The sequence below is a fragment of the Lissotriton vulgaris genome, chromosome 1_1 (assembly GCF_964263255.1).
Source record: "Lissotriton vulgaris chromosome 1_1, aLisVul1.2, whole genome shotgun sequence".
Lineage (NCBI taxonomy): Eukaryota > Metazoa > Chordata > Amphibia > Caudata > Salamandridae > Lissotriton > Lissotriton vulgaris.
Genome location: NC_141685.1, coordinates 451712588 through 451732868, shown reverse-complemented (window position 1 = coordinate 451732868; position 20281 = coordinate 451712588). Strand labels below are relative to the sequence as shown.

Sequence of the window (20281 nt, the reverse complement as noted above, 5' to 3'; positions counted from 1 at the left end):
GGATGTTGATATTCCGGCCCTCAGGAACAGCAGGAGAATGGATGGCTGCATTTCCAGACTTTATCGCCCCCTATCTATTGGAAGCCTCTAACTTCTCCGTTCTAGGAGATTTTAACCTGCATCTTGAGGATGGCAACTGCTCCACTAGCTTGAATCTTATATCCGACTTCAAAGCTCTTAATCTGCGCTTATGCAATGCGGGACCCACTCATAAAGCAGGACATTTTCTTGACTCTATCTTTTCTAATGTTAACAATTTAACGTGTGAGCCCTCAATACCCTTACTCTCGTCAGACCACTTTCTGGTTAGTTTTGAAATTAGGCTGACAATGTCACAGAAATCTGACCGGGCTGAGGCCACCTGGTCCAGAAACTGGAAAATGCTTAATATAGACTGCTTAAATACTCAGTTACTTAACTCGATGCCACATTTAAAAGACATTAGAGTTACAGACACAAACACAATTAACAAATGGCTATTGGAAGCTGCAGACACTATCATTCCACTTACTAAGAACAAGCCTAGATCTTACTACCCCCCAGCCCCATGGTTCTCGGAGCTGTTAAAAACAGAAAAAAATAGATGCAAGAGACTAGAGAGGCAGTGGAGGAAACACTATGAACTGGCTTGAAAAGAGGCATATAAACAGGCCATCAAGGCCTATCAACTATCTTGCAAGCTAGCAAAATTGGATTTTATGAAAAAAAACATTCTGGCTGCACAAACTAATCCCAGACTTCTCTTTAAAGTGGTAAAGAATTTAGCGGGTACAGCACACCAACCTGAACCCCCCAAGCTGTCTACTATTCAATGCAACTTATCAGCAAACTATTTTAATGATAAAATCTTAAAAATGTACTCTGATTTCAGGGAAATCGAAGATTCGAGCCCCATCCCCACCTTAATGACCTCCAGTAGATTCAATGAGCTGGGAGATCCTCCTAGGAATCTGCTTACTAGTTGGAAATTATTAGATCTCACTTCCTTTATGGAGATTCTAAATAGTATTAGATCAGGCTTGCCAAATGATCCTATCCCGGTTCACATCCTAAAACAACTAGACCTGCGCAACTTAAATGAAATCAGGGTTCTTCTTAATGCATCGCTGGATGAAGCAGTGGTACCGGACACCTGGAAACATGCCATGGTCTTACCTCTACTAAAGAAAGCTAATGTGGACCCAGAGGTTTTCTCGAACTTTCGCCCTGTCTCACTACTATCGGTCTTTTCCAAAATTATGGAAAAGCATGTGAACAACCAATTGTCGAAATTCGTTAATACCAACAATCTTCTGCACCCGTCACAATCCGGGTTCAGAGCTGGTTATTCAACGGAATCCACACTCCTGGGAGTGACTGAAACAATCCGTCAGAGACTGGACGAGGGTGGCACGGTGGCACTCATTTTATTAGATCTGAGTGCCGCCTTCGATACCATCTCCCATGAAACCCTTATCCAGACTCTGGAAATTAAAGGGGTGAGAGGCTCTGCCCTGAAATGCCTAAAGAGTTTCTTGTCCAACAGGTCATTTCAGGTTTTCTCTAAAAACAATAACTCAAGCACTTTGATCTCCCCTTACGGAGTGCCTCAGGGTTCGATCTTAAGCCCGCTGCTTTTTAATATTTACATAAGCCCACTGGCGACAATAGCAGAGGAAGCAGGCCTCACAATATTTTCCTATGCTGATGACACTGAGCTTGTTTTCTCCCTATCGGCAGCAGACAAGACTAAGGTGTCTCCCCTTCCTATTGGGCTTCAAAGGATTGCGGAATGGATGCACTCCAGCAAATTGAAACTGAACTGCGATAAAACAGAGCTGCTTATCCTTGGGGAACAAAAAGAGCAATGGGGTCCTTTACATTGGCCTACTGAAATGGGTCCAACCCCCCAACCAGTGCAGTCCGTTCGCAATCTGGGCTTCATGATCGACGACAAACTGTCTATGCGACAACAAGTTGCAAAAATCGCCTCTACTTGCTTTGCCATTTTAAAATGGCTGAGGAACATCCTTGGACAGCTTCCTGAAGGGGCTCGAAAGACAGTAGTCCAGGCCCTCATTGGATCAAGACTGGACTACGGTAACATCCTATATCTAGGCCCCAACAAAGAGGTTACTCGGCGGCTGCAAGTAATCCAAAATGGTGCAGCCCGGCTACTGCTCCGCCTCCCCAAATGGACTCACATCTCTGACCATCTTCACAGCCTACACTGGCTCAAGATGTGTAATCGATCTAAGTTTAAAGCACTGTTTCATATTCAGAATCAACACGGGGATGGCTCCCAGCTACTTATGTAAGCTGGTCCAAAAATACATTCCAACCCGCAACTTTCGCTCAATGAATCGGGCTAAATTTGTAGTTCCCAGATTCAAATGAGCGCGAATGGGCAGCCGCTCTTTCGCGCAGCTGGCTCCGGCCTTATGGAATTCGCTCCCTCTTCCACTGCGGCTGGAACCGAGCTATACAAAATTCCGAAAAGGCATTAAAACCTAGTTATTCAATCAGTAAGCCCTTCTTGGATTCTTTATACGAGGGTCCCTTCCTAATTGAGTGCATATCCAGGGCGCCGGGAAACCTTTGGGTAGCTGTCGCGCCACAAAAATTCAATAAATAAATAAATAGTGGCATTAAAAACATTCGTTAAAATAGGTATCCAGAAATCCATATTATACTTAAAAACATCTATGGATACCCCGTCCTAGCCTGCTGCTTTACCATTCGTACATTTTGTAAACCTAATTTAATCTCTTCTGGCGATATTGGTAAAGAATTGACGGGTTCAACCAATATAAAATTTCCTTTTGTATTCTCACTTATTCTTACACCGTCTGGGTTAAAAATGCCTTCAAAATGAGCAACCCTCCCGGGGGAACCACAGTATCAATATTTATTGTTGTATTATCTTTAAAAAAGGGGTGGTTAACTGTTTTCCCAAAAAGGGTTGGGTCTTTCATCTCTGCAGCCTGGATTAGTTTCTCATACACTCCTTCACGGATCTCCCTTTTTAGGTCTCCGCTAGAAACGCGCAAAGCGCGTTCTCGCTTGAGAACTATAGTCTGCGTCTCAGCAGTCTCAGAACGACGAAGGGAGACAAGACCTGGCCGCTCGCAGCGTTTCCCCATAGGATAACATTGTGCGCGCGGCCAGGTCTGGTCTCCACAGCATGGCATGGCAGACCGGATCGCGACGCGCGCCTCTCTGGAATGCAGGGGGAGTCTGCAGAGAGGCGCGCGGCGCTGATAAACAGCCATGCTTTCTTTTTTTTTGTCCCGTCTCTGAGCGTGGAATGCGGCCGGATTCAAATTACAAACCGAGCATTTTTCATATGGAAAAGTCCTGCTGGCTTGTATTTTCCTTTTCTTTTTTACACTTAGTCACTAATCAGACTTATAACTTACTTTACTTATTAACTCGACCATAAATGTTCTTGTTGTCTTCGGTTTAGCTCATCTCCTCTCCTCGAGTTTAGCTTTCGAGCCTGATCTGCCGAACCATATGTGAGGCTCAGGACACTGCTTGTTTATTTTGTATGCGTGCAGCCGTTTGTCTATAAAGTGCGCCCGCTTTTATATTTCTTCTTTATTTTTACTCTGTTTAAACAAAGCAAAACTGTTTAATGTGCGAAGTAATTTTGTGATGCGCGCGGTCACTTTAGAGTGTTGTCGCGATGGCGCTTCTTCTCACAGTGAGCCGCGGTTGCATATGAATTGTGTAAATTAGTCACCCCTGCGTTTTTTAACGGACACTCATTCTAGTGTGTCAGCGCTGTGAACCACAAAATGCTCTTGTTTTCGCTGAGTTAGAGCGAGACACGTGTTCCCAATCTCTGATAATGCGCCTCTAGTAGTTGAACGTGCGTGTAAACACCGAGTGAATAAACTGACATTGTTCCCCAGGAAGTCTTGTGACAATCAAGCGCTAAAGGCATCTGAGTTTCTCCGCTACCAATAGACGGTGGATATGTGTGTGTGTTCGGTGCTCCTTGAGAGGTGTGCTGCCTGTTACATTTTTTTTTTGCAGTTTTTTTTATATAGCGCAAACTTGACCCGGATCCGAATCGGGTATCAGAGCGCTTTACATGGCACTAGTTACGTTACACGAGGACACACATTCATTTTGTTAGGCAGGGGTAGATTACGTGATTTGCCCAGAATCACAGGAGGTCTGCTTTTTGCAAACACGATGGGCAGGTTTCATATTAGTGTTTCTTCAGGGTGAGCGTGGACTTTTCCGTTCCCTGTGCCACAACGAAGTCCAGTTTTCCGTTTCTCTGTCTGCAGTTTTGAAAATGCAGCGCCCTTGTGAATGCCTCTATTCTCAGAAGACGAAGCGATGTTTGCCTCTGTGCTCCGATCTGTGAGAACGATAATCTTGTGTGTGTGAGGCTTCTTTGGTGATTGGGATAGTCTAGTTCCTTGATTGGCTGCTTCGTTCCCAAGTGCCTTTCTCCTTCATTGTGAATACCTGTTCGCTGGAATGAGACACTGCACGCTCTGGTTCAGCTAGTTTCTCTTTTTCTTAGTAACATTGATACACTGACCCTCTATGCGTGTCTGCTCTGTAACACGTACTGGTCACCTGCGCCCTTACAATGACTAATCTTCTGGCAGAAGGTGCCCTCGCCCCTCACAAGTGCAAGCATTACGGAGACTCCTATCCCCTGATAGGAGGTAGCTAAGCAAGTCTTTAGCAGTCCCCAGCCTCCGAGAGGAGTCTTACTTTAGTCTGTTTTCCCCTGACAGGTGAAGGTCTTAAAAGAGACGCTTTCATCATTGCAAAGGCAAATATTGCAAATTCTCTCTTCGGTGCTTAATTTGAGCCGGGGGTTCCACCAGCACTTATTTTTCTACTTCAGACATTTGCCCATTGCTAAAGAGGGTAAAAGCAGAAAGACGAGGAAGAGGACGGTGGAAAACCTTTCACAGAGGGAGAACGCAGGAACTTGCACAAGTGATATAAAGGGACATTGAGTCTCTAGTAGTGGATTTAGATAGCTAGTTAGCTAATTTTTATTGCCCAATTAAAATCATTGCAATCTTGCTCGTTTGAAATCGGTATGAGGTGCATTTTTCCAGAATTATAAGAGATATATAACAGTTTGTCATCCTAGTATGCTGGGGATTAAGACGTTTAAACACCGCTTTATCAATTCAAAACATGGGTATAACAAGCATTTGCAATGCAATAGGTCTTGCATTATTAAAGTTTAAGCTATTGGCATTGCTAAATAATGCAACACCAATAGCTTTTGTTGCAGTTGGTGTTGCAATATTTAGCAATGCCAATAGCTCAAACTTAATTTACCCGAGACCTATTGCATTGCAAATGCTTGTTCTTTCTTTCAGGGTATTTTTGTAGGATTTTCTCAGCGTGCAGATCATTGCGCTATCTCTTGGTGTTTGCTTTAAAGCCAATTTCAAGTCCCCGTTCAGCTTAGAGCATTCACGATTAAATCATCTGGGATTAGAGTCACGCACCTTGTACTGATTTTTGCTACTTAGATCGCCAGCATATTCAGTGGTAATTTTGTTAAAAGCAATTATAATCACCAGGCTCGGGCAGAACTAACCAGACAGGTTTCTAAATCTCCTTGTATTTTTTCTTTAGGTTTTGTAAGGAAATAACCGGGTTTACTCCTGACCATTATATTGACACTCCATTATTCCCCTGCATATCAATATCATTTTCCAATCTCTTACCCTGTTCTTTTTGGGTCAGTTTAACTCTTAATGATATTGTTAGGGGATGATGGACACTGAATAGGCTGATGTTAATCAGTTCGCTACAGTTTAATGAAACAAGAAAGTGGTCTATATTTGAAGATGACCTAGCTCCTACAAATGTTTGTAAGTTAGTTTCCCCTCCCACAGAGGTGGGTTCTAAGATCACCAGATCATATTTATGCACCGCATTATTAATAGATTCCCCATATAGATCGGGGGAGAAGTGGGATATCCTGTCTCCTAGATGGTCGCAATATCCGCAGGGCTCCCCCACTTCATAGATACATTTAACATAGATAAAATCCCCTGCCCATATTAGTACATAGTCACCACCTATCCCCTCAAGGAAGTGATCCAAATTTTTTTCAATTAGCCCAATTACTTTACTCTTTGATTTGTCAAATACATTATTATAAAAATGTATTTTAAATGACAACCTGCTTTCCTTTTTGAGTGCAGCAGCAACAACTGATAATATTCTGATGATATAAGTGTTTTCTTTAAAATCATGGGCGATGTGGTAGCAATTAAGGTCGCTAGATCTCCTTGAACTCTTCCCATCCTAGATGGGCTAGCATTTGTACAAACAGTTTGATAACTATTTACAAAAAAAGGTTCCCTGGACCATGTTTCTTGGAGGAGAACTAACGCACACCCATCTAGTGTTTTCAGCCAAGCCTCATCATTAATTTTATTTCTAATCCCTGCGACATTGCATGTCATGAGGTTTAGGGATTCACTTTGGTGTGTACCAGGACCAGCTTTCCTTGTATTACAAATGGGAATATGATCAATATTGCTATTCATATGTTTATCCAAATCACCTTTACAGACTCTAAAATTGCTGGGTTAACAGGTGGATTCAGTCAAGGCCCAACTCCAGTTGCCGTTGAACAAACCGATGTCTATCAAGAAAGAGTTGAGGAGAGTGCTTGCCTCTCCGACAATATCCTTGAGGATTTTGACTCGTCTAGTGGGCCTATTAGCGTCTTCCATCCAAGCGATATTTTCGGGTCACCTTCATTATCGTGCCCTTCAGAGATTGAAAATCTTATATCTGTGGAAGGAATTGTCCTATTTTGAGCGAATAGTGTTGTCAGAAGAAGCCAAAACGGAGATGGTATTGTGGTTGGATCGCATGGATACCTAGAACGGCAAAGAGGTCTTTGCATCCATTCCAACGGTGATCATAGAATCCAATGCCAGCCGATGGGTTGAGAGGCCCAAAATGGCCCAGTAAAGAATGGGGGCAGGTGGTTCCCAGACGAGCTTCATCTCCATATTAATTGCCTTGAGCTGTTGGCAGGGTCCTTTGCAGTTTGCACTCTATCCCCTCGCAAGGCAAGCTCTTGCATTCTTCTCCTGGACAATGTGTTGGTGGTACGTTACATCAGCTGTCTGGGTGGGATGAGATCCCATCTTTTGGTGGAGACTGCCATGGACTTCTGACATTACTGTCTCCAACATCAAATCTCGGTGACGATGGAGTATATTCCGGGACAGTCTATTATGATCGCAGACTGAAATTCTCGCTTCCTATGTATTTCCAGCGATTGCCGGCTCCATGCCTGGATTTTTCTTGAGCTGAATCAGCTTTAGGGTCCATGCATGGTTCATTTTTTTAATTATTTATTTATGTATTTATTTATTTGCATCCTGCCTGAATACCCGTCTCCTTATATTTTACAGTTTGGTTCCAAGTCCTTTTGTGACCGCCTCTGATGCCTTTCTCCTATCCTTGTAGACGGGTCTTCTGTATGCAGTTCACCGGTTCTCAATGATCCAAACGGGTACTCTCGCACGTGATTCTGCAGTTTGCGGAATTTGTCTCAGGGACTCCCTGTTTGAAGGCCCATTCTTGGTTTCTTGTAGCGATGTCACTATCTTGCTCACAGCCAGTGTGGATTCTCCCCATTCCGTATCTTCAGTCAGGCCCGATTGGTCTTACGCACCCATTGATGACTCCGGAGCGATTGTCCCTCATGGCATGGAGACTTTCAGGTGGCGCTGGCAGGTGCCAGGAGTTTTGCAAGATGCTATGTTCTTCTTATCGCAATCTTGGGCTTCTTCTACATACAAGTAATGTTGAGGCAGCTTGGCGCTGATGGCTATGTTGGTGTTATGAACGGAGTGTGGATTCCTTGGGGCAGGTGTCCATATGATTGTGAATTTTCTGTCTAAATTGGCTAGTCAGGGTCTCGCTTATAGGACGGTTAAATGTATCCTTTGATGGTGGTTACTGCCTGATACGAAGGATTGTTTGAAGAAGTGTTCGCCTAGTTTCAGGAATGTGAGCGATATGCTCAAATATTATCTTCAAGATCTTTCCTTAGTGAGAGCGTCTAATAAGGGAAGTATCCTGTATACTCTCATTTAGGACCTCACTCCATGAGCCACAGGGCTCCTAATGTGGTAATACCACACCTGGAAATCCTGACACTCTTGATGCATTCATTTCTGGTTGGAGTATTACCGCATTATTACAATTTTGCCGTTTAGAAATGGGAAAATAAAGAATAGACATTTTCAATTCTATTCCTGCATTTTTTTCTTAATCCAGTGCACTGTTCCCTGTGGTGACTTCACCAGAATTGTCCTGCTGAAAGGTTCGCGGGCTGAGGGCAGAGTAGGAATGTGGTGTTTCTGGATTAAAATTATCCAGAGGCCGAAATTGAGGGCCTAAGTGTCACAGACCTTTGATAAACCAGGCCCACAAAAGAACACTTAAAGGTTTCTTTTACCAGGAGGAAGATTATTTTTCCACATGGCCACATTTCAATTTGTTCATAAACTTCTGGCAGTCATTTCTTTTATGTAAAATAGTTCTGCCTGAGGGTTTTCCCGACTCAATAGCTACTAATAATGGGTGCAACAAGTGTGTACATTTTTGACAGAGTATGGCATCAAGCGCTGCAACCATGTAGACACAAGCTAAATGGCTTGTGGCGAGGTTTAATAAAGCTTTTAACAAATGTATAGCATTGACTGTGCTGAAGCGTATGCCATTGCTGATGCAAAACACTACATAGTTTTGGGCAACCACAATATTGCTCATTCTACAACTATGTTTACGCCCTTAAATTATTGATAAGAAAGGTGTGTGCTGAGCCTAAATTATGGTGGAGCCTGTCCGTTGCTTATCATGTTTGGGTTTCCTTGTCACCCCTATTTGCCTGCTTCTTATTCATATACCACCTTGTCAATCTTGTGTTGGCCCGCCCATGGAGCACTGCCTCTTCATATTCTTTGATTGGCTGGCAATTCAGGGTTGGATTGGGATTGAAAATCGGCCCGGGCAGGCTGAAAAAAAGTGGCCCAAATTTGCATATTGCCTTGCAAAACACTACTTCAGCGAAATGTTATGAAAAAAAGTGTGTGTGTGTGGGGGGGGGGTGCGGGGGTTAAAAAAACTGCACGGATTAGTTTACACTGATGAAACACCTGAAAACAAGTGAGGCCACTTTTGCCCCACACAGTATACATATATTAATGGGTGGGCCTAGGGAGAGAAAGGGACTGACACCTCTGCCATCGATAAGAGTGAGATAATGGACGCCCATTTACCTCCAGAAAGGCCCCTTAGGCACCCACTGGGCCGCTGGCGGCATCGAACAATGTACAACCGACAAAATCGGCCCCCAGGCTGCTCAAAAAGCAGCCCACAGCTCTAACTGGACACCGGCCCCTCGGGCATTGCTGGAGTGCCCTCGTTACCAATCCGAGGCTGGCTGGCATCCTTGCTTCTGGTTGCTTTTCAATTTTTAAGCACTATTTTCTTCTTTTGTGTGAAGTGCTGTATCGGAGTGCATGTGTTTTTGAGCCACCTCCCTCACGTATGTCTCTCCCCCCAAGTGTTGCTTTCTGCTCCCTGACAGCTTTTCCCCACACCCTTCCCTCTTGCGCTCGCCCATGTGCTTCTCACCATTGTTGCTTCCCCCACCTTTGCCCTCTGTGTGGCTTTCCCTTAAACCCTGTGTTGCTGTTGCCCCTCCCCCCCCCCCCCCCCCCCAACTCGGATCAGTAACTAAAAAAATTTGAAATAAAGCTTCTGCATAATCTTGTACACACGCATGTGTGGCGCAGATGCCTGTGAAATGACGAGGTCATCATATTGTAGGCATATGCACCTACAAAATGACATTTTTTTTTCTTGTAACTTTACTCATGCTGCATAGCAATACTGCATGGCTAAAAAAACATTGGTAAAACCAATAGATCACACAGATGAGACCTACTGGCTTTGCCAATGCTTGGTATTGTTTGGATGGTATGTAAACAAAACAATGAATTCACCTTTTTTCTGTGAAGCTGCCATATTTTACGCTGTCACGCCTACATGTAAAATGAAACTGTAGTTATGTTGTGCAATAAAGACATTAATGCTTTGTCTAATCATTTCAAATTGTTCATGCAGGGTCAAAAGATCACTGAAGTTGGAAGATCCTGCCAAATCCAGCGTAAGTGTTCTTTCATTCCTCCTTTTGGGAGATCGTGCCCTGGAAGCCGCAGATGAGGCGTAGGGGAGCTTTGGGTGATTAAGAGTTGTAGGGAGACCTTCCAGCTGTTGTTGTGCTGCAAAGAACTGTGAGCACTGGGCGGGCTATGACGTGTCGGGGTGCAGTGTTAAAGAAGGTTCTCATCTTCTGCCACAACAGACAGAAGCCATTTTTCCTGCCTCGAGTGGTCTTGTGAATAGAATGAGTTACACCGGAGAAGAAGACGATCTTCTTAAAATGAGCCCAGCAATTGCAAGAGTAATGGTCCTGTGTGCAGCATCACAAGAAAAAAAATAGGTTATTACAGCAATTCCACCGTCTGCACATTATGAAATGCAAAACCGAACAGAAAACCTTTGGAGGGATTCTCGCATCAAGAAGCAATAATCGTTTTACTGCAGCTAATCGGAAAAGATTATACAATAAAATAGCGACAACGTCATAAATTTCACCGCACTTATCACAATAGAAGATAAAATGCCAGGGATGCTGTTATTTCTGTAGACGCCATCACATTAGGATGCTTAAGCCAAATGCATCATGACAAGATGCCAAACGCATCCTGACATAGAAGTTTATTGTTATCTTGTGCTAATGGCGGGTGTCGCGTCAGGACCTAGTGCTGAGGCGTTTATGACCAGAATTGGTTGTCAGAAAAAGGGAGTCCTAAAGTAGGCAGATGAACGAGTGGCTTTTAAATTCCGGGGCCGCTTTGCTGTGTCGCTACCGGGGTAGATGTGTTTTTTATGGTCGTTAATGGGTTCATAAGTCTCGCTGCTGTTCGCTAAACGTGCTTCGTGTAATGTTGAAAATTTGTTGGCTGCTCTCTCGTGTAAACAAAGTGGCAATTTACCAAAGAGGCAGTAAAAAGAAAATACATTGGTCCACGATTTTATTACGCTGCCGATCCTCTGGAATATGTGTGTGTCTGCTTCGGATCGGGCGTCTGGCCGGGGTGTTGTCCTTGCGGAGAAGCGATGCAGGCGCACGTTCAGCCCCGGCCTCAGAAGACGTGTTCGTGTGCGCTGGACCAAGACGCTGGCCTGGTAAGTGATGCGCTGACGTCATCACCACCTGACGACTCAGGTGGTGGTCACAGTCCAGCTCGATAGGAAAGAAAGCTTCCTCATTACTAGTATTGCTGTTTTTTTCTGGCCACCAAAAAAAAGAAACGGCTAATTTTAAACAGACTAATTTGGCCAATACAAAAATGTTTTTGAAAAACTTTAGGTCCTAGAGGTTGCGCAGGTTCCTGGGGCCGCATATGGTTCTGCATGTGCTTAAACCTTTTTTCCTAAGTGTCGTACATTTCCCTTCATATTGTGCATAAATTATGCACTTAATGAAATGGGTGCACCCATGGTATGCTATTTGTGTAGAATGGGTACTCGCCATTTCAGCTAATGCTAGGCTTTAATTGTGTATGCATGTAGGTGTTTTTTAATGTAGTTCTGACCCTAAGTTTAATTGCTGATTCTCCTGGCCAGCTGTGAAGGAGAGTTCTCCTTTTGCTAAAGACAACAGAGCAGAATATTAGTCATTCTCTCTTCTCTTACTGTTTATTAATCTTAGCACTACAACAACAAAAAACTGCAACTCTCGATATTCTGTAGTTCCCACAGAAAATGACATATCACAGATACCTACTATAAAATGTTAAATATTCTTGATGCATTCAGAGGTAGAGTGTCAGTCCATGGGTGAAGTAAAGTACAAAAACCCACCAGGAGCTACATTACATCCTCTTGGACTCTGTCATACCTAGTCCAGAAATCTATGTCCACTGTGGTCCGAGGCTTTGGTGGAGGCCACATCCACTCGTCAGAACAATGCTGGATTTGGGGCTCCAAAGCTACAGGAAATTATAAATACGTATCAGTTATCGGGTGGGTAGACTCTATTATGCATGTTAACCCGTTGCATGCTGATGACGGAACCGCTCCGTCATCAGCTGCGGTGGCGCTGTGCTGATGACGGAGCGGTTCCGTCATGGCCCGCCCGACGCTCCTGCGCGGCGCGAATTCCGCGCTGCGCTGAGCGTTCTATTGAGCGGGCGGGGCCATGACGGAACCGCTCCGTCATAAGCACAGCGCAACCGACGCTGGTGACGGAGCGGTTCCGTCACCAGCATGCGCCCGCCGCATTTCCGCCCCGCCCCCTTAGCACTGCGGCGGAGTAGCCGCCGCAGTGAAGGGGTTAAAAGTGGACTAATTACAGACATTGCCTCTTGATCAGCAGGTTTACAATAAAGGGCTTTAAAAGTAGAAACCCTTGACCAATCTGCGACCTTCAGCATGTCCTCCAATGTAGCCCTGCCCAAAATGCCTTGGGTGCCATGGCACTCAGTGCACCGAAAGTGGAAGTGTCTACCCCTGCTCTCACCATCACCAGTTTAACCCATGTAATTAAAGTCGTGGGAGTAACAAGATGATAAGTCTTCCACAAAGCTATGAGTAACTGAGGCGCAGGAGTTTGCACGCAATATATTGGTGAAGGCATTGTGCCACATAGATTATTGTAATCTTTCGGGTGTTTACAGATATGACAGGACTTTTTCATGCTACATCAGTTTACATCGAAGTCTCACAAGACGCCAGCACTGTCGCGGCTTACAAATCAGGATGGGGCTTCTCGTGTTGCTGTTATCTGGAAAGCAGTTTGGATACCGTTTCGGCAGGTACTGTAGGGTTATCCAACTTCTTTGCATCTCTAGCAGCAGGGTGGAAGTCCTATCAGGCCATTAATGGTTATAGGTTGGCATTTCAGAGGGCTATAGAAGGTGGATGGTAAGCCAACTGGTGAGTATCCTGTGATCTTTAGGTTGCTGAAGGGTATTAGGCATATAAACTCTCCTACGCCAAAATAGCAAAATATGAACATTCTGCAATGGAGGATGCATTTTTTTCCTTCAGTAAATGCGAAAATTAACCCCTGTAGGTGTGAACAGCATAGCCGTGATGTCCAATGCTCTGATGTCTGACACCCTTTTAAAAGAGACAAAACAAAAAAGCATTACCAACTTAGCCGTCAACCACTTAATTAACAAAGCATCATTATCACCCCAAGTGCAGGACCTGATTCCCACCCCACATCACTGTGTACCTTGGTTTTTGGTTTAGGAGGGTTCATATACCGAATACCCTTCAGCAACCTAAAGATCACAGGATACTCACCAGTTGGCTTACCATCCACCTTCTATGGCCTACTGAAATGCCAACCTATAACTATTAATGGTCTGATAGGACTTTCACCCTGCTGCTAGAGATGCCAAGAAGTTGAATAACCCTAAAGCACCTGCCGAAACAGTATCCAAACCGATTTCCAGATACCAGCAACACAAGAAGCCCCGTCCTGACTTGTAAGCCTTGACAGTGCCGGCGTCTTGTGAGACTTCGATGTAAACTGAAGTTGCATGCATATCTGTAAACATCCGAAAGATTCCAGTCTGCCAAGACCAGTTTGTTAAGATGAACTAACATATGACACTGGGCTTAGGGGCTCCTCAACATCTGAAGGAAAACGGGCAACTGCACAGTGCAATTTTATCATGAGTTCCAGCAGAGTGGGAAACCAAGATTGACACAACCCTCTCCTTCTGACTGTGAGTCTGAGCAATGTGCGCACGATCATGACAATTGGTCGTGAGGGTTTCATTATACCCCACCCCCCCAGTCTTGCAGGAATGCATCCATGGGGAACAGCCCTGTATCTGGTCTCCAACTGAAGTACCTGTGCTGCTGAGCAGTAAGTCTGAAGGCTAATAGATCTATTTTAGAATGGTCCTGAAACAGCTTCCAGCTCCCTGAACAGATTGGAATCTAACTTCCATTCGCTGCTGCCTGACATATTTCGCGAATACCTATCCACAACCAGATGTATTCCGCTACCAGCAATATTTCCTGGTAGAGACAGAACTACAGTACCTTTGCCAATTCCACCAACAGTATAAATTGAGTCCCCCCTCCCCAGCTTGTTGAAGTATCTGACAGCTGTCAGATTGTCCATGCGAAGGACGGCCGTACATTGTAGTCTGTCTTTCATCAGGCTTTGAATTACACAGTAGCTTGCAAGAAACTCTAAACAATTTATGTGCTATGATGACTCTCTCCTAGGCCATCTTCCTCCAGTCCAGTAGGAGCCACATCTTTTGATCCATCCCCATAGGCATGCATTGGATTCTAGAACATGATCTGGCATAAAGGGGGTAAAATCGTCTTGCTGTTCTATGTGTCCATATTGGCATTCCATAGAGAAATGTCTCCCCTTGTCTCTTCATCTAACGGGGCAAACTGAGAATATTGCAGGGCTCTTTGAAAATACCTTAAATTTAACCTCTGAAGAGCCCAATAATAAAGGGTCCTTGAAATATTGCTTAAATGGACAATGCCAACAACCCCACTATCCATGCCAGATGTTTTAATGAAATATAGGTCTGACCCAGGAGGGATCTCTGCTCTTTTCAGATGGCCTTCAATTTCTCACCTGGCAACATTAACAAGCCCTTGTTTACGCCCACCAGGAATCTCAAGTTCATCCGTTGAGAGAGAATGTTGCTATCCTGCCCTTCATGATCTCATCAACATATCTTTCAGCTCCGGCAGTGTTCCCAAGGCCTGGAAACAGGCTATGGTCATTCCGATCCTTAAGAAATCTACCCTCGACCCGACCAAACCAGAACACTACCGGCCCATTTCCCTTCTTCCTTGGCCAGCCAAGCTAGCGGAAGCTCATGCTAACCGCATTTTATCTGCTCACCTGCAAGAAACGAATCTACTGGATATTTCCCAGAATGGATTTCGTGCAGGTCATAGCACCGAGACAGCGCTCTTGGCTGTGGTGGAACACATAAGGAAGATTTTGGATCAGGGTCAGACGGCGGCACTGATCCTTTTGGATCTCAGTGCCGCTTTCGACACGGTGTCCCATCAGATTTTATTACATCGTCTGATGGAGGCTGGAGTCGGAGAGGCGGCACTTGAGTGGTTTCGCTCTTTTCTTAAGGATCGAGGTTTCAAAGTGTCCACCCCCCCTTTTGTTTCTGCGTCACGTCCTATTCTTCAGGGTGTTCCCCAAGGTTCGGCCCTTAGCCCCACTTTATTTAATTTGTATGTTCAGCCTTTGGCGGAGGTTGCCCATAGTTTTGGTCTTTCCTTAGTGTCATACGCCGATGACACGCAGCTGGCGGTGGCACTGAATGGAGACTCCAGCATGGGCGCCTCCACCTTCCAGTCAGCGTTAAAAGCTGTCGCTGGTTGGATGGCGGACAACCGATTACAACTAAATGCCTCTAAGACCGAGGTCATTATTTTCGGTAAGGAAAGTGGTCTATGGGGAGATCAATGGTGGCCTACTGATCTTGGCCCTGTGCCTACCCCGGTGAGTGAAGTCAGAAACCTTGGGGTGTGGTTCGACGACAAGCTTTCATTTATTTCCCATACCAAACGCGTGGCTGGCGTATGTTTTGGTACTTTGCATGGTCTGAGACCCATTTTTAAATTTTTCGATGCTGAGACAAGACAGATCATGGTCCAGGCTCTGGTTCTTACCAGACTGGACTATGCCAACTCTCTGTTTTTGGGCTTAAACCAGGCCGAACTGTCCCGTCTCCAGAGGGTTCAGAACGCGGCGGCTAGGATGCTTGTCGGCCTCCCGAAATTTGTCTCAGCTCGCAAAACCATCCGCAATCTTCATTGGCTTCCGATTGAGCAAAGAGTTAAGTTTAAAGCCCTCTGCTTAACTTTTAAAATCCTCAACCTAGCCTCTCCCCCGATCCTTGCACAGACTATTCTGCACTATGCTCCTGCCAGAGCTCTTCGCTCTGCTAGTCTTAACCTTGCCATAGTGCCTCGTTTTAAAAGGGCTAGAGTGGGTGGTCGCTCGTTTTCAGTGCTGGCGGCCGCTCTTTGGAATTCTCTTCCAGCTCCACTCCGCTCAATTTCAGATCTGCTTCTTTTTAGGAAGACCTTGAAGACTTTTCTTTTCTCCATAGTTTAGTCTGTCTCATGTCCAGCTTTCTTAACCGTGTTGTGTTATTCAGATCTCCAAGCGCCGGGACGCCTCTTGGCTGCGGCATCCGCGCGCTATATAAAAAATAGTTAACATAACATAACATTAACATGTTTTTCTACGTTCACAATGAACTTTACACTCTGGATAAGATCCACTGCCATCTGAAAATGGCAGGGACTTCAACCTGTAAAGTTTTCCTTGCTAAAGGAATTCTAAATACTTCTTTTGACCCTCAAATATTGGGCTGTCAAATAAGCATTCTTTAGGCCTAGACTAACCACCTGTTCGCTAAACAGCATGTCACTCAGACACGCCATTCCTTACATCTTGAAATGGCGATAAACCACAAACGGATTTAATTGTATCAAATTGATCAAGGCCTGAAATTTGTTTTCCTTTTGTACAAGAAAAATATTGCCGACATTCCATCTGGAGTGCCAAACACAAGGTGTGGCACCTTCTGGACTGGAGGGACGTTTATGGGCCCACTTCTTTATACTTAACACCATCTTCTACTGTATATCTTATGCAGGTGAGGCATTTGTACATGCTAGCACTGCTGCTCCTTACACATGCATGGCTATGATAATAAAACAATCAATCGATCAAACATTTGTAAAGCGCACTACTCGCCTGCGAGGGTCTCAAGCCACTATTTGGGCAGGGGGGAAACTGCTACTGTTCGAATAGCCAGGTCTTTAGAAATCTCCTGAAGGTCAGCAGGTCCTGGGTCTGTCGCAGGTGGATGGGGAGGGTCTTCCATGTCTTGGCGGCTAGGTGGGAAAAAGATCTTCCGTCGGAGGTAGTTCGGTGGATGCGTGGGACAGTGGCGAGGGAGAGGTCAGCAGAACGCAGTGGTGATTGGGAGTGAAGAAGGTTAGTCGTTTGTTGAGATATGTTGGCCCGGCGTCGTGAAGTGCTTTGTGAGCGTGGGTGGGGAGTTTGAAGGTGATCCTCTTGTTGATGGGGAGCCAGTGCGGGTCTCTCAGGTGGGCAGTGATGTGACTGTGGCGCGGGATGTGGCTGTGAAGTGGGATGTCAAGGACGAGGCATGGAGAGGCGTTCTGTATTCGTTGGAGTCTTTTCTGGAGTTTGGCCGTGATTCCCGCACATAGGGCGTTGCCGTAGTCTAGCCTGCTGGTGACGAGGGCCTGGGTGACCGTCCGTTTGGTTTCGGTGGGGATCCATCTGTATATCTTGCGAAGCATGCAGAGGGTGTTGATGCAGGAGGAGGAGACGGCGTTGACTTGCTGGGACATTGACCGCAATGAGTCTAGGATGAACCCCAGGTTGCGAGCGTGGTCGATGGGTGTCGGTGCAGCTCTTAGCGAGGTCGGCCACCAGGAGTTGTTCCAGGCAGAGGGGGTGGGACCGAGGATGAGGACCTCCGTCTTGTCCAAGTTCAGCATCAGGCGGCTGTTCTTCATCCATTCGGTGACGGCCTTCATTCCTTTGTCGAAGTTGGTCTTGGCGGGGTCCTTGGTGATGGAGAGGATCAGCTGGGTGTCATCTGCGTATGAGACGATGTTGAGGTTGTGCGATCGGACGATGTTGGCGAGCGGTGTCATGTAGATGTTGAAAAGGGTCGGGCTGATGGATGATGCTTGGGGTACGCTGCAGGTGATCTTGGTGGCTTTGAATCGGAATGGAGGGAGACAGACTCTCTGGGTTCTGTCGGTGAGGAAGGAGTTGATCCAGTCCAGGGCTTTGTCGTGGATCCCCGCGTTGTGGAGGCGTGTGCGTAGGGTGTGGTGGCAGACTGTGTCGAAGACTGCCGAGAGGTCTAGGAGGATGAGGGCTGCGGTTTCGCCGTTGTCCAGCAGGGTCCTGATGTCGTCCGTGGCTGCGATGAGGGCGGTTTCGGTGCTGTGGTTTTTGCGGAATCCGGATTGGGATGAGTCCAGGGCGTTGTTCTCTTCAAGGAAGCGGGTAAGTTGTCTATTGACGATCTTCTCAATGACTTTCACTGGGAACGGGAGCAGGTAGATGGGCCAGACGTTCTTGAGGCCCATTGGTTCTGCCTTGCGTTTCTGGAGTAGGGTGTTGATCTCTGTGTGTTTCCAGCCCTCTGGGCTTAAGTAGGGCATTGATCTCCAGATGTTTCGCTTTTTTCTGGACCCTAGTTTTGCTTATATTAAGACTGCATGATCATACCTACATTCAGTGCAACAGTGTAGGTGCTCTGGCAATTAAACTGAATTGGTTTCACCCAACTGATCTATTTAGCTTTCCTCTAAGTCCATAGTGCTGGCACAGAAAGTGAACAAAGGCATGGGAGTTAAATGTTCCATGGATGCAGCGTGTATTTACCCAACCCCAAAATATTGAAAAAATATAGCTGCTAGCAGTACCACTGTGCTCCGGATGGGATGCAGTTTAAAGGTACTTCAGTAACACATGGCAAGGATAAGTGACTTCTCCATGTAGGGAGATCGATTTTTATGTATTAAGTTACCCCTTCAAGTCTGCCTTGTAAGCCCACAATTGTGTAACTGCAACAAATGATGGACGGAATGCTGAATGATTCAAACATTCTCCCCCAGTCAAGAGATCTGGGTTAAATCCATTGTTCTTTTGCCCACTACGCCACCCCAGTTTGGAACCAGTCGTATGCAAATCAGTCTTGACCCTGTGCCTCATGGATACAGTCGAGGCCGAACTGCCCAGCCAGGTGCTCCCTGGACTGGAAACAAGCTTGCTGGGACGGGTTTCAGGGTATGTCACCCTTCATTAGCCAGGCTGGGTCCAAACTGGAATGGCATGGTGACCAAAAATCGATGGATTTGGCCCAGATCTCTGTACTAGGTTGAATGCATGACCTTGTTCTGCACTCTGTCCATCTATTGTTCTTTTTGCTATTGTAAGCCCAACAAGGCAGGATATATATATATTGTGGTCAGTTGCTGTGATTGTTGTAGACCACACAATTCTGTTACACTAGTTTGCTGGAAAAATAAAATAAAAAGACATTTGGTCGGAAGTCCTGAAGAGTCCCGGATCATCTTTCTTTGACGCTTCATGGTGGGCTGAGTTAATTAAACCGCTGTGGAATGGATAAAGCATATTCATCGTACTGATGACTGATATTATTGCCCAAATGAGAGATTATTGTAAATACACAACCACTGTGTACGTGTAACCAATCAAAAAAGCTGGACTGTGGGTTGTGAACTTTACATTGAATATGAAGTCTTTTTAAACGTGGCAAGTTATCGGCAACCTTTTGTTTGAACCCTTCAAGAGGTGAACAAAAATCACAGCCCTGTTTGTGGTACTTCTAGAAGGCTATTTCATTCTGTTTCCTTATGCCAGTGGGGCACCTAGCAGACCTCATGGTTTATCATGCGATAAGTGTTTGTTTAAACTCAGAGAGTGTCTCAAAATGCCTCTCCCAGATGTGTTCCCGCTTACCCAGTTCTCAACAATTATCTTTGAGGAGTGTCTGTAGTTCTGTTTCAGCCCAGTGTATCAAGGAGTCTGTCCATTTCAGCATGTTAGGGCCTTGCAAAATCTCATTTAATGGTGAGATCAACATTTTGATATTGTGAGTGGAGAAGCAAGTTTAAAAATGTACTTTAGGTTACCTGAGCCTGAACTAGTTTTAAATCAGTTCTGCTATTCATCACACTTCCAGAGCGGTAATACACATCCTTTACTGGTAGAGTTAATGACCCTGACTCAGAAGAAAATGGGCTGCCTCTGAACCCGCAATAGTATTAACTCCTCTCCACTCAGCAGGGATTGGCTATCTGAGTGTGGACAGAAACAGTTGGCAGAACAAAAGACCTCCAGTCAAGAGGCACTGATGAGGCTGTCCGGAAGGACATCTTTTCATTCTTAGGACAGCCCTGGACAGGGTCGAGTCACATTATGGGAGAGAACCTATTTGGCACGTGTCCTGTAGGTGGAGAGCTCATCTAAAGAGCGTAGTGGCAAAACAGCTGAAGACAGATCTACCTTGTAGCAAGCTGAGTCTGCCATTTTGACACATAGGCTCCTGGGTAATTTTAAAGCAAAAATGAAGTGCTGTAAAAGGAGGTTGAGAAGTGAGAA

General features: G+C 45.4%; 1 protein-coding gene across 4 annotated transcripts in view; it reads left to right on the top strand.

The window, feature by feature from the left end:
* Nucleotides 1-20281, top strand: part of ITGB3BP (integrin subunit beta 3 binding protein) — a 317465-nt gene that overhangs the window by 96370 nt on the left and 200814 nt on the right. For 2 of the 4 annotated variants that reach the window (XM_086953548.1, XM_086953540.1), the window contains exon 2: nt 10138-10180. The exons of the other annotated variants lie outside the window; for them this stretch is intronic. In XM_086953548.1, coding sequence (XP_086809674.1) covers nt 10138-10180 — 43 coding nt within the window. The remainder of the gene's footprint in view (nt 1-10137; nt 10181-20281) is intronic. 4 annotated transcript variants of the gene reach the window in all.